At 44.0% G+C, this 13456-nt stretch overlaps 1 protein-coding gene across 5 annotated transcripts; it reads right to left on the bottom strand.

The window, feature by feature from the left end:
• Positions 1 to 117: 117 nt before the first annotated feature.
• C1H11orf54 (chromosome 1 C11orf54 homolog) lies at positions 118 to 13351 on the bottom strand. Of its 5 annotated transcripts, none has more exons than XM_051640005.1 (11): positions 13316 to 13351; positions 12274 to 12355; positions 10524 to 10647; positions 7001 to 7099; positions 5897 to 5970; positions 5053 to 5154; positions 4713 to 4826; positions 3936 to 4112; positions 3086 to 3235; positions 2391 to 2507; positions 118 to 405 (listed from the first exon to the last, which is right to left on the bottom strand). In XM_051640005.1, the coding sequence occupies exons 3-11, from the start codon at positions 10579 to 10581 to the stop codon at positions 232 to 234; spliced, it is 1065 nt and encodes a 354-aa protein (XP_051495965.1). In that variant the 5' UTR covers positions 10582 to 10647; positions 12274 to 12355; positions 13316 to 13351; the 3' UTR covers positions 118 to 231. The 5 variants fall into 5 exon arrangements, with proteins under 5 accessions (XP_051495965.1, XP_051495985.1, XP_051495976.1 ...); XM_051640025.1 differs by lacking the exon at positions 13316 to 13351 and adding an exon at positions 12943 to 13295; XM_051640016.1 differs by lacking the exon at positions 13316 to 13351 and adding an exon at positions 12787 to 12935.
• Between the last annotated feature and the right edge of the window lie 105 nt (positions 13352 to 13456).

The raw sequence follows: 13456 nt of genomic DNA, 5'->3' as shown, positions 1-13456 counted from the left end.
CAGCCAAACAGCCGAAAAATCCCCGACTAATAACACTGCAATGGGTTTCCCATCCGAGTTCAGCCGTAGCGGTTTCGGTGGCACAGACGCCGGAACAGAAGGAGGCAGCCAGCAGCGTCCTGCTCTCGTGTTTATTCTTCACTCTGATCAACGTGCATCATTCAAGCGTTAGAACAATCAGCATTTATGTCGTAGAAAGACTGAGCGGATGAGGGGGCTGAGCCCCCCGTGTCAGTCCCTGCCGACCAGGTGCGTCTCCAGAGGCCGGTCGATGCGGAAGAGCAGCTCGGCGGGCAGCAGGTAGCCCAGGTACTGCACGCTGTCCGGGCTGGTGTCCTGGTGGTAGTGCCCTCCTTCCCCGTGGTGGCTGAAGCAGTGCGTGTGCTCCAGGCGCAGGTCGAAGCCCTGCCACCACAGAAAGGCCAGTGGACATGCTGTTACAAGTCCTGGCATTGTCTCTCTCCCATTTATCCTGCACAGTTTCACGCCTCTCTGAGCCCGCCCCAACCGTTAGGTAGAGAAAACTTGCAAGATGCTTCTGAAACTTAGTATGACAGGAGGAGCTGTACAAGGCTTTACCACAGGACACCAAAGAAAAACGAATTTAGAAATCCTAACAGCCCCCAACTTCTGGTGGAGAATCACCTTCATTCACCTGCTAGCCATGTTTCTTTTCATGCAGCCCAGGTTATGATTGTTTTTCTGGGCTGCAAGATGATACTGATGAGTAAATGCTGTGACATCTGAGTGTCACCCTCTGCTGGAAGTCATCATCCCACTCTACTCAGCACCTGTCAGACCACACCTGGAGTATTAGGTTCAGTTTTGGTCCCTGCTCAACAAAAAGGATGGGACAGGCTGGAGAGGGTCCAGAGAAGGGCCACAAGGATGATCAGAGGACTGGAGGACCTGCCTTTTAAGGAGGGGCTGAGAAAACTGGGTTTGTTCAGAAAAGAAGGCTTAGGGGAGGCTTCATTACCATGCTCCAGTACTTAAAGGGTGGCTACAAAGAAGATGGAGACTCCCTGTTTACAAGGAGTGACATTGGAAAGACAAGGGGTAATGGGCACAAGTTGCTCCTGGGGAGATTCCAGTTGGACACCAAAGGTAAAGTTTTCACTGTGAGAACAGTCAAACATTGGAATGGTCTCCCAAGGGAAATGGTAGATTCTCCACATTGGACAGCTGTAAGTCTCAGCTGGACAGGGTGCTGAGCCATCTCATAAACTATAGTAGTACCTAGAAAGGTTGGACCTTGAGGTCCCTCCCAACCTGGCATTCTACAACTCTGTGATTCTGCTGGGGTCTCTGTAGTGACACTCCAACATTTCCAAACCAATTGGCTTAGCCAAGCGCTGCTGAGCTGGCAGTGATTACAGATGGGAGGTACCCAGCTGCACCCACTACACAACTTGCATTGATTCTGAATGGAGCAGCTGGTGAGGGCTGTTTTCCATGTACTCATCAGTTGATTCTGGGAAGATGCACACAATTTAGCCGTAGGCCAAAGGCTGCCACATCATCACACAGTGAAGTTACATCCTTGGATGTATCCAAGCCTACAGCATGTTGCATTTAACTGGAAAAAATGTTGTTATATTACTTATGACTATATTGTTATTTATAAAATAGCTATTTTCATCTATGGTTTCCTAGTTACTCTTCAATAGTATTCCTAATGATTAACATCTTAATGGCCTTTGAAACCAGATTTTATTTTTATTTTTGTTGAATTTAGTCCTTGTGGAAAATGCTAGAGAAATTTCTAGCAAGAGGCTTTGCAGACTTTAATTTGCATTAGCAGTTACAGAATAATAGAAGCATAGAAAGGTTAGGGTTGGAAGGGACCTCAAAGATTATCTAGATCCAACCCCCCTGCACCAGCAGGGACACCTCCCACTAGATCAGGTTGCTTAGAGCCCCATCCAACCTGGCCTTGAACTCTTCAGGAATGGGGCATCCATGACCTCCCTGGGCAGCCTGTTCCAGTGAGACACAGACCTCACATGTTTCAACACAGCATTAGCAGAGACAGTTCTTATGACAGTGAATTAGAAAAGCACACAGCTGAACAAGCTTCCACGCCCTTGAGGTTTCTCCTGGTGTGGCCAGCAGTGAATGCAAACTATGGTGCTGGGTTTGGGACACAAAAATAAAATTGGAATGGAACCATCAGGTTCAATCCCCTAGGAAAAGCCACTGGGTTACAGAACAGATTGACCTAGCCTCCATTCAAACAAGTGACAGAAGTGGGAAGCTTCGGTTTTAGACCACCTCTGGAAGAGTTGAACACAATATATACACACTCCTGTTCTTAAAAGGAAAATGAGACCCAAGACAGAATTCATGACAAGTTTCAGTTTATACTTGGAAAGGAAAAAGTGACTCACTGGATCTCTGGAAACTATTACAGGCTGGCAAATCAGTGGAGCCTTCATTTCAAAGAATTTCAGCCAGTTATTCACATCCTCATCTGTGTTCAGAGGGCAAGCAGAAAATTCTGGAGGCTACAGCAAAAGTAGAACTTTGTAAGTGAAAGGAAAACATTTGTATTAAGATACTTTTTCTCTAGCAGCTTTCCTTCACGTTTCCCCTCTCCACTATTCTGTTCACATTCCTTCTTGCCTAAAGGAAGCTCACCAGCGCCCATTACTGTGTTCCTGCCAGAAAGAAAAGTGACCAGAACATTGCTGCTTTGATTGCACAAGAGGTGGGAGAACTACCAAAGTGAGAATTCTCCTAGTACATTTTAGAAGTTCACTTATTTCTTTAAAAGTCTATTGCTTCTGGTAAGTCGCATCTCAGTTAATATAATTTCAATTAATTTTATGATAGTTCTGCAACTCTTTAGTTGTCTAAGGATTTCAAAAGAGAAGATGATGGTATTAAGGCCAAGTAATACAGAATCACTAGTTTTGTAACATCAGTTTTGTAATGTCACTCCTCACTTCAATACACTGCTTAGCCTAACGGATTATGCACACATTAAAAAATACAAAACCAAGTCGAGGCACTAAGATGTTACACCCTAATTTTTACTTCTGTTTCCAGATGGAAGAGAAAGTTCTATGAATTGAGAACTTACCATAATATGAATCTTTGCCTTCCCCTTCTGAATGATAAAAGTACCACCCATCCCAACTGGCTTTTCTCCATAGTGTTTCTCTAAAATTTGTCTCAGACAAGACACAAAGTTAAGTTCCCCAGTTCTTCCATTGGCTTTCACTTCAATGACCTGGAGAATAAAGTTAGTTTGTCACTGCCATCTCCCACTGCAACAATCTCCAAAGGTCTGAGAAAGCTGCTCTGAAATTCTCCCAAGCTTATAAACCAACAAAAATTTCTGAAAATGTGAGTTTCCCTGCAAGTGCTGCTCCACTTCCATCTTTTCTGACCTGACCAACTCACTAGCTTTGCCTGTGAAGGGTGCTGGGCAGCAAGCAATTACTCACACATGAGCACACTCTTTCTGTCCACCAGCTGGTTTCAACTCTGTTCTAAAGAAACTCCTGGAAAAAGGGAAGGCTGCTCATTTTCCACACAGTAGTCAGGTATCTGACACCTTGGCAACAGCTCTGTGTGCTAGCTGTACTGGGGGAAGCACTTCTAGAAAAAACTAGACAAGTGCCCAGAGCTGATTTACACAAGTACATTGAACAACCATGATGTTGCATCATTGCTAGTTTGGACTGGATTTGGATGGATTACTTATGATGGAAAAGTTTTAGTAAACTAATACTTATCCCTCAAAAATTCAAATGCCTTTTTGTCTCCACAATTTCTTCCTCTCATTGCATCCTTACATTTGGATATTTCTTTCATGGAAGGACTGCATTATTATCATCACATAAAACTGACTGGAGAACACCAAAACATTACTTCCCCTTCAGCCACAAAGCTCTGCAAGCAAAGTCCCCTTTGATCCAAGTACGTACCTTGCCAGGTTTGCCCTCACTGGCATAAAGGTTGGCCAACAGCCCAAACTCACAGTCAGTGTATTTACTGCTGTATTTCTCAAGCAGGCACCCTTTATCTGCAGGATTTATCTGAGCAACGTAGCTCCCGTTTACAGCAGTCTTTTTTTCACTCTTTGTTTGAACAATAGGGATAAGCTGAAAAAAAGAACATGTAAGAATAAGTCAGTCACTAAGAATGTGTAAGAGTCAGTTAAATGAACAGAACTCAAATGCAATTCCAGCTTTGGACCATGAACCCAGTAAATAACCCCCTTTGTCACACAGCTGCCTCTCTCAAGATGAGGTCTTGTAGTCTAAGTCAAAACTCCAGAGAGCAGCTTTACTTTCTCTGGAGAGTTAATTTTAATGTTATTTGATAATGAATGCTGGTATTTTTTTTTTTAAATAAATAAATAGGAAAAAAAGAAGTCTAACCATTGAGATTTCAGGCCTGCATGCAAGTGTTGGAATTCTGTGTAATACTTTCTCAGTGGAACATAATGAACACTATGATAGTGGCACAAATTGAATGCTGTGGTGAACTACCTCATCTGCCAATAAATGCAGTAAAAGGAGACAGCAAGACCAGAGGTTTATGCTTGAAAAGACTCTGACCAAACAAAGTCTCCACAGGCAGCAGTTGTCATCTCCTGCCTCTCCTGACATTGACCATTTTGTATGTGGCGTCTTTAAAATTGACAATGGTAAAACAAAGCCACCCAAGATGACAAAGACAGGGAGTTCACAGGTATTTACCAGTAACTTTGATAAGCATTTCTGAATCTTGTCATTAAAACCTCTGATCAGGTCTTGGTCAATCAGTTTCAAAAAATCTTGTCTCTTGCATGCTTCAAAGCAATCACATGCTTCCTGGAGAATTACAAGTTAAAAATTAATCTTTATTATCTGAATAGTATGCAGCTCTTTGGGTAGCCCTCATCTGAATTATTTCTAATGTATTTTATGGTTTTTTGGCATGAAAGGTGTTTATTAAATGTTTTGTTGTAAATGGGAAATACCCAGCATGAAACTACTCTACTATTATGATACTCTACTATTATGAATTCATTGACTACCATCACACTTATTTACTGACCTCAGCATTTACTCCAAGAATCTGAGATGAAGCAGCTCCAGCTCCAAGAATGAAGGCTCCAGGCAGCTCTATGTCTTTTGCAACTGTATTTAGATCATAAACCTGCCAAAGAGAAATAATCCTTAGATTTTGGTGTGGTGCTCTCATTTGGAATTGTCATTCTGTTCACTGTAGCCTCCGCATGCATTTAATTTACAATGTCCTCATTACTATTTTGGATAATTAGGTTGAACACAATTTCTGAACAACACAGCATTTGGTAGTTCTGAAAGGTAGAGTCTGTCTGTATGTTCTGCCATTTTACCCCAAAACTGAGTTATTGTTCTTATAAAAATTATATTTGTGTAAAATAAAAATTGAAAGGGAGTATCATATAGAATAGGGTGATGTGTTAGAAAGGAGGCATGATATCCTTGGAAAAGGACAGTAATGTGAATCCTGTGTTGGCCTGAAAATGCAAATACAGCCAGTTTTTACAAAGAAGCGTGGCTTGAAACCACAGGTGTGCAGCAAGACATATAGAAACATGCAGACAAGCCCCTTGTTTAGTAGTTCCTTCCATGGCTGCTGTCACAGATGGTATGTTTCCAAAACTGTCTTGTATTTGAGGGCAGGATAAGATGAACCATCAGCCACAACATGCTATTTTTGCTACAACGTGTAAGATATACTGACATAAGTCTATGTTTAACACTCAGAATCAGTCATGTAAAACACTGAAAAGTCTCTTTCACAAGTGGAATCTTATAGTATCTCTTGGTCCTTAGTTTTGTTTGTATTTCAACAAGATATTGCTTTTATTTTGACAAATCTGTTAAGCCCCACAGCTGCAGCAAAAACTCACTTTTTCTTTCTGTGCAACAGGTATGAGGTAGGGAACACCTCCCACATCTGCTATTCTGGGCTTTCCACAGATTCCTGGAAGAATACAGCCAGTTAGCTTGGTAAAATATTTTTTCCTAATAATCTCTGGCAGGAGGGTTGGACTTGATGATCTCCAGAGGTTCATTCCAACCCCTAACATTCTCTTAAATGAGCATGCAGTCTAATCTAAACCCCCAAAGAACTGGCTTCTCAAACTTCTGAAACCCTTTGAGAACAGTTTCGCTAGCATGCTTAGATAAAGTGTTGCACTGTTAAGAAGTCCAAGGACAGTAACTTCTAAAATGTGTCACAGTAGGATTTAATGCTAGGCAGCCTATTGTAAAATTGACATTCACTCTCACCAAAAAAAAAAAAAAAAAAAAAAAAAAAAAAAAAAAAAAAATTACAGGGGGCAACAGCTGCCATTTGCCAGTTTTCCAGTAAGATGCCCTCTCCACACAGTGGACACCCCCCAGTGCAACTCCACTTGTAAAATTTCAGCAAAGCTGGATGCCCAAGTCTCAGGACAATTGATCCTACACATTTGGACATGAATTTTAAGAACAGAAGAATCACCTTCCCAAGGTGTTTCTCTCACTATGTTGATGAGAGAGGGAACTCAGATGAGTAGCACAGATGATACATCTGTCTTCCAGACAGCTAATGTCAAAGAAGATTAATCCCACTCAGAATAAGACTGTTTCAGTTCACCCACATGTATGAATGGCAGGAATTAAAAAATTAATGGAAGCGCAGTTTCTTAGGTTCAGATAGTGACTGGCATGGATCTAAAAATTTCTCCTTCTGGAAGGTAACAACTTTATTTCAAAAACTTTTCAGTACACTAAATAAAGCTTATGAAATAAGTGAGTATTGCAATCATGTGTTAATAAAAGAAATTACGACAAGTATTTGGTAATGACTTGTCCTTTTTCCTATATCAGCTAAGAAGCAAACCCAGGAATAAAATGTAGCTCTTCTCTCATGCCTGAAAAACAATTTAAACTCTTCCAGAATCCTACCAAGTAGGATCAGGTAGAAAGAAACAGAGAAGTCTTAATGGAAAGCAGGAATGCTAGGTTACCTTTAGCAGGAAAGTTGAAGGGCTCCTGAGTCAGATCAGGACAGTCTACAACAGAGACTTGCGCATCAGCAAAGTTTTCTTTAAGCCCTTTCTGCAAAACTGTAATAAAGAATAATGGTAAAGTTACTGACAATGAAAAATACCAGGAGTTTGACAAATTCTATGAATATAACAAATAAAGACCAGGGAGACTCTCCATCCCCTACTAGTGCAGGAGGAAACATGGTGATAAACAATGAGGAAAAGGCTGAGCTGCTTAATGACTTCTTCACCTCAGTCTTTCGTAACAGGACCAGTTACGCTGAGGGAATCCAACTCCCTAAGCTAGGGGAGAGGGACCAGGAGCAGAATGATCCCCCCACAATCCAGGAGACCTGCTACACCTCAGAGCACAAATCTATGGGGCTGGATGAGATGCACCCAAGAGTGCTGAAAGAGCTGGCAGGTTGCTCACTGAGCCACTTTCCATCATTTATTAGCAGTCCTGGCTTACTGGGGAGGTAGCAGCAGATGGAAATCAGCCAGTGTAACCCCCACATATAAAGAGGAATGGAAGGATGATCTGGGAAATTGCAGGCCTGTTAGTCTGACTTCAGTACCAGGGAAGCTGATGGAGCAAATCATCCTAAGTATCATTATGTGGTGCATGCAGAACAACCCGTGATCAGGCCCAGTCAGCACGGGTTCATGAAGGGCAGGTCCTGTTTGACTAACCTCATCTCCTTCTATGAGAGGGTGACCTGCTTATTGGATGAGGGAAGGCCTGTGGATGTTGTCAAGGCCTTTGACAAGGTTTCCCACAGCATTCTCCTAGAGAAGCTGGCTGCTCAGGGCTTGGATGTGCCACAACAACCACCACCAGCACTACAGGCTTGGGGAGGAGTGGCTGGAGAGCTGCCCAGCAGAGAGGGACCTGGGGGTGCTGATTGACAGCAACTGAACATGAGCCAGCAGTGTGCCCAGGTGGCCAAGAAGCCCAACACCATCCTGGCCTGCTTCAGGAATAGTGTGACCAGCAGGATGAGGGAGGTGATCCTGCCCCTCTACTCAGCCTTGGTGAGGCTGCGCCTCGAGCACTGTGTGCAGTTTTGGGCACTGCAGGATAGGAAGGACATTGAGGTGCTGGAGAGGGTGCAGAGAAGGGCAACTAGGCTGATAAGGGGTCTGGAGAATTGTTTTTCTGAGGAGAGGCTGAGGGAGCTGGGGCTGTTCAGCCTGGAGAGGAGGAGGCTGAGGGGAGTCCTCATAGCTCTCTACAACTACCTGAGAGGAGGTTGTGGTGAGGTGGGTGTTGGCCTCTTCTCCCTAGTGACCAGTGATAGGACAAAAGGAAATGGGGTCAAGTTGCACCAGCAGAGGTTCAGATTGGATATTAGGAAAAAATGATTCACAGAAAGAGTGGTGAGGCGTTGGAACAGGCTGCCCAGGGAGGTGGTGGAGGCACTGTCCCTGGAGGTGTTCAAAAAATGGGTAGACGTGGTGTTTCAGGAGATGATTTAGTGGTTGGGGATTCTAGGGCAGATGGTTGGAATTGATGATCTTGAAGGTCTGTTCCAACCTTGATGATTCTATGATTCTAAGTTACTAACAATAACAAATATATCTGTTTAGGCTTTATTTCTGCAAGATACATTAAAGTACTTATGCTTATCCTAAGTAACTCCAGTGATTTAAATATTACTGTCTGTAGGCACTTGTTTCCTGAGTCAGAGCTTCAGAGAAGAACAAAAGTTTCTTCAGGTAACTGTTAGCTTCCAGATTAATTCATTTTAAGAATTTAAAAAAATCATTCAACTGAAATACAGTAACTGACTGCTCCTGGTAGCACTAGAAGCAGCACAATATGGAGTAACTTGGGTAAACCTATACCACCTTCAGCAGTGTTTTTGCTTCACAAGAGCAGACAATTATGATCACATTCAAATATCGTGCAAGAGCCAAGCATGAAGTTAGTTTTAACTGAAGTGGTAAGCAGTTCTTTAAATATATTAACTAGACTGTTTGCAATAGCTTGATTATAATCTCAAACTGTCTCTGCTGTCTGGGAACTATCACAGAATATTGCCTGTCATGTTTATGTTCATGTGGAGGTTTTCTGTCAAGAGGCACTCTCAGTAAAAGGCAGATAATGAATGGTACTAAAGTTAATGAACAACCCAAAATCAAAACTTTTGGTTTTGCTTCATACCAATGTTTTTAGGCTCAGAGCCTGAAAAGTCACTCAAACAACAGGCAGGATTCTGACTTAGACAAGTGTACTGTTTGGAAACAACTTTCAGACCTCAACTGAGTGTGGGATTGCCTTCACATACACTGCTTCAAAAAGGTTTAAGTTCTTCCATGCCTGAGGGTCTGTTTTGACAGACATCTCCAACAAGAACAGAAAATCCCATCTGTGATCTCAAATCAGGCAGTTCCTTATTTACTCAGAAGACTTTCCTATGCCTTTCTTTCCTCCAGTCAGAATTTCAGCTGTACCTTACTTCTCAGGAGCACATTTACCAAGCTGTTGACCACAAGGGTCAGTAGAAGGTACTTGGCAGTTTTCTAAATACATCTCATTGCCTTCTGGTAAGTGATAAAAGACCATAAAAGGGTACTCCTCAAATTATACTGAAGAGCTGAACAACAAAATTCACAGCTTAGAGGAGGTCCTCAGGACAGACCAGGGAGGAAAAAGGAAAACTCTGCTTTGTGACTCCTTTTTTCTGTTACTGTTTTAACGTATTCTACTGCAAGTACACACTGTTCTCTGCAGAGCCCACAAGTCTATAGCAGCCCTGGCTTTTGGCCCAGCCTGACAGCTACTGGGCAAGAAAAGCACTGAGAACCACCCACCACTGCTGGGCCCACAGTTCTCAAAGCATGGAAATGTCACACTGCCAGAGACCTGGGAGAGTGGCAAACTAACTTGAGGACCTCTCTGAAAGAAAAAAAAACACAAACAACCTTTAGGTCCCTTCCAATCTCAACCATTCTGTTACTCTGAGCAGATTTTGGGAAGGCTTTGGAAAGAAACAAACTAAATAAAATGTTTTCTGCAGCCTGGTTTTATGGCAGTCCCCAAAAGAGAAGCCCACTAGGTTCAAGGAAGAGCACCTGCCATGCTATACTACATCTTGTCAGCTGTCTTTTTGATTAGTCCTGAAAAATAAAGAAATACTGGAGGGTAGAAAGAAATACTGGAGGGTAGAGAAGGACAGATGATTCCAAATGTGAGTCTGTAATTGTCAGACTTTCACAACCCCTGTACAAATCTGCAAATGCAGCAGACAGTTTTAAAGGGATGGAGAGCCTGTTGGTATGCTTAAGTATCACTGGGGTTTGGGCGAGGAGCCATCGTTTGCTTTAAGGAAATAACAGCATCTAGAAAAACAGTGCTTTTTTTTTTTTTACATCTTAGTGTGCCAAGAGCAGGAACATTCTGCATGTACTAGCTTCAGAAAGGTTTTGATAAGAGCTTTAAGGTAGGTTTGAAGAGTACATTCCAAGTACATAAAAAGTTACACACTGCATGACTTACCCCCAGCAAGCTCCTCCAGACTTGGAACATGAAAAGCAAACCTTTCAACTTTGGCCATTTCCTAATCGGTGCTGATTACTTCAGGTAAGAAATTACAATGTACCACACTGTAGGAGCAACTGATCTGTCAACAAGGGTAAGAGTTTAATGATTAGAACAAGCTGTTTTCAACATGTTACTTATTTTTCCATTTAAATCAAGAAAACATAGACAACAGTAGAATTGTAGTTCTGGCATAAAAAGGACTAACACCTTCAAGATTGTTAATTTTCTTACGTGCTTGGGAAGATAAAGTGTCTGCCAGCCCTACAGCTGGCTCAGAGCATTAGATATGCTACTCTGCAAGCTTACAACAGGGTGTAAGCAAAACACATCCCGTGCTGAATCCAGGTCAAGGGACAGGTCAGGTGATTTTTCTGTCCTTTGTAAGCCTGGAGTCATAATTTGTTTTTGAAAGAAGCTGGGCTTTTCTGAGCATATTAACTGCCTTCTCAGGTCTTCCCTACCTTTATATTTACTTTTCCAGTATTGGCTATGGTGGACTTTCAACCTCAGCTATGACCTGGTCTCAAATTAATTCTGGGCATGTGTTTCTCCTTCTGCAGGGGAGCAGGCTTAGCAGCAACATAGGAACCAACAGCAGCAAGTTCTGCAGTATCAGGCTCTCTATGGCTACAGAGCCAGTCACAAAAAGTTTTGTTTGAACCCAAGTTTAAGAACCCCTTTACAAATTAAGTGTATTTTAGTTAGCCTTGCAACAGCAAAGTCAGCTATTAGGGCAAACCACTAGCTCAAGGCAGAAACAGCTGATTATACACTACCTCTAAATCAGCCACAGCAATCATTAACTCCTTAAGCACATGCTTGCTGCACGCAGCAGAAAAAAAAAGATGGGTCTCACTTATCCAGATTTCAGGCCTTGGAGGAAAAAGCCAAACAACTAATTACATTCCCAGACCTGGCAGAGCTGTTAGGAAGGACTGTGATGTGAGGTAGCTGTTTATCTATACCTTTAACTTCTATTTTAAAAATATCCTAGCTTTTATGATTGTCAAAATTTGTAACTGTCCTTATGCCACAGGCCTCTTGAGTCTGCACAAAGGAAAACAGCCCAGCAGAACCAAGAAACAAAGAGTTGGGAGATCATAGCAGTCAGCTAACTGAACTCAGCCACCCCCAAAGTGCTGCTGTAACAAGCAGAAGAGAAAGGGTAAAAGGCAGCTACTTGTGTCTAGTAATTCTCATCTTAGTTGGTCTTATCTGTCTCCACAGGTGACTCCCTCCCTCCTTTGGCTGTGGAGAAGAAAGTAACAGGCTGGATTTGGTGCCTCTGGTAGAAGCCTACAGTCAGATGGAGTGAACCAGACTCCAAGACTTGAAGTGTGGACCAAACACAAGAACGGGTGTAATTAGTCAGAGAAAGAAAATGAGAAGATGGCTTTGGCTGTATCATTTTATACGATGCTCATCCCCTTGAGAACCTTTTGCCATGTCCAGAAGGAGGTTGTACCAGCACTCAACACCAGCTGGAAGTGTCCTGAAAGAGACTGAGAAGACAGGCTAGAACTGCTGTTGTGCAAAAGGCAAAGGCAAGATCTGGACACAGTTCAAATAAGTAGGTTCAGATGTAACACCTAGACCATGACCTACTGTTTGAAGAACAGAAGTCAGCACCCCACAATCAAGGAAGGTGGGAAAAGCTTGATATACCATAATAGACCTGATCTGATTGGTAGACATCAGTCCTTACCAGGAAGGACACAGAAGAGAAGTAGATCTGTGATTCACCACCACAAGGAGCATTGACAGGGGAGTTTGTGGTGTGGGAGAACCTGAAAAGAGACAACAACAGACAAATAAGATCCATCATGAAGGACTGGAATGACATTGAATCACTACAAAAGACTTTCAAAGAAAGAACACAAATACTAAAGGGACAATAAAATTATTATATTTGGGATGGTGCAACAAAAAAAAAAACAAACCCAAGGGAACAAGCATCTAAAAAGACTTTGGACTCTTTCTTTTTGAGGCAGGAAAAAAAAAACATCAGAGGGTAATCAAGGGACATGAGGATACAGGTAAAACAGGAATTATGATATTACTGAGGTGCGGGAGATTGTCTAGTATCAAAAGCAGTTTGGAAGGTAGAGGCTGAAAGGGTACAGGCAGGATAGAGATGAGTCAGGGTAGTGGGGGGAAAGAAGTATCAGGGGAAAACTGAAGAGGAGAGTCAGTGAGAAGAGAGAAAAGTAGAGATGACCACGAGTAAGACATCTCCAGATGGTCTGCAGAGGCTGTATCTTCCTGGGGTGCACGGAGATGCCGTCTCAGGAAGGCTGCAGGACAGCAGAGGCTTGAGCGGCTGGGATTTGGGGAAGGGGTGGGTTATGGCAGGGCAGGAACAGGCGGGCCAAACCAGGCTGGGGTTCTCAGCAGAGCGTCCGGGCTGTCAAAGGCAGCGGAGAGCGAGGAAGCAGCGAAGCCGGCACCGCGCCGGGCACGGCTGGGAGAGAACAGAAGGGCTGTTCTCAGGCAGGAGCCGCCAGCTCGGGCGAGACCGAGGGGAGCAGAGGCAGGGCAGCAGGGACCAGAGTCCGACGGGCCGCTCCTCGGGGCCTCAGAGCGAGCGGGAAGCGCGGGAACTGCGCCCTGCGGGGGAGCGCGGGCCCTGGCGGCGAGGCGGAGCGCGGCTGGAGGGAGAGACAGCCGGGAGCCGCCCCGCACTGCCCCCAGACAGACACTGCCCGCCGGACGACACCGACACAAACCCCGCACCCGCCCGCACGTACCTGCCCCGCACCAGCACCAGCACCAGCACCAGCCCCGCCCCGCCCCGCCCCGCCCCGCCCCGCCCCGCCCCGCCCCGCCCCGCCCCGCCCCGCCCCGCCCCCCGCCAGCCCGCGCGCCTCTCGCGAGCGCGCTGCGCTATT

The sequence above is a fragment of the Apus apus genome, chromosome 1 (assembly GCF_020740795.1).
Source record: "Apus apus isolate bApuApu2 chromosome 1, bApuApu2.pri.cur, whole genome shotgun sequence".
NCBI lineage: Eukaryota > Metazoa > Chordata > Aves > Apodiformes > Apodidae > Apus > Apus apus.
This window is presented reverse-complemented; position numbering and strand designations above follow the sequence as displayed.

Excerpts from the sequence above, each read along its gene's own strand:
- C1H11orf54 (XM_051640005.1), bottom strand. The coding sequence starts at position 10,581 with ATGGCCAAAGTTGAAAGGTTTGCTTTTCATGTTCCAAGTCTGGAGGAG. Across the intron at positions 4,113-4,712 it reads AATGCTTATCAAAGTTACTG|CTTATCCCTATTGTTCAAAC; the intron begins GTAAATACCTGT and ends TCTTTTTTTCAG. Across the intron at positions 2,508-3,085 it reads AGGCAAAGATTCATATTATG|CCTCCAGAATTTTCTGCTTG; the intron begins GTAAGTTCTCAA and ends CTTTTGCTGTAG.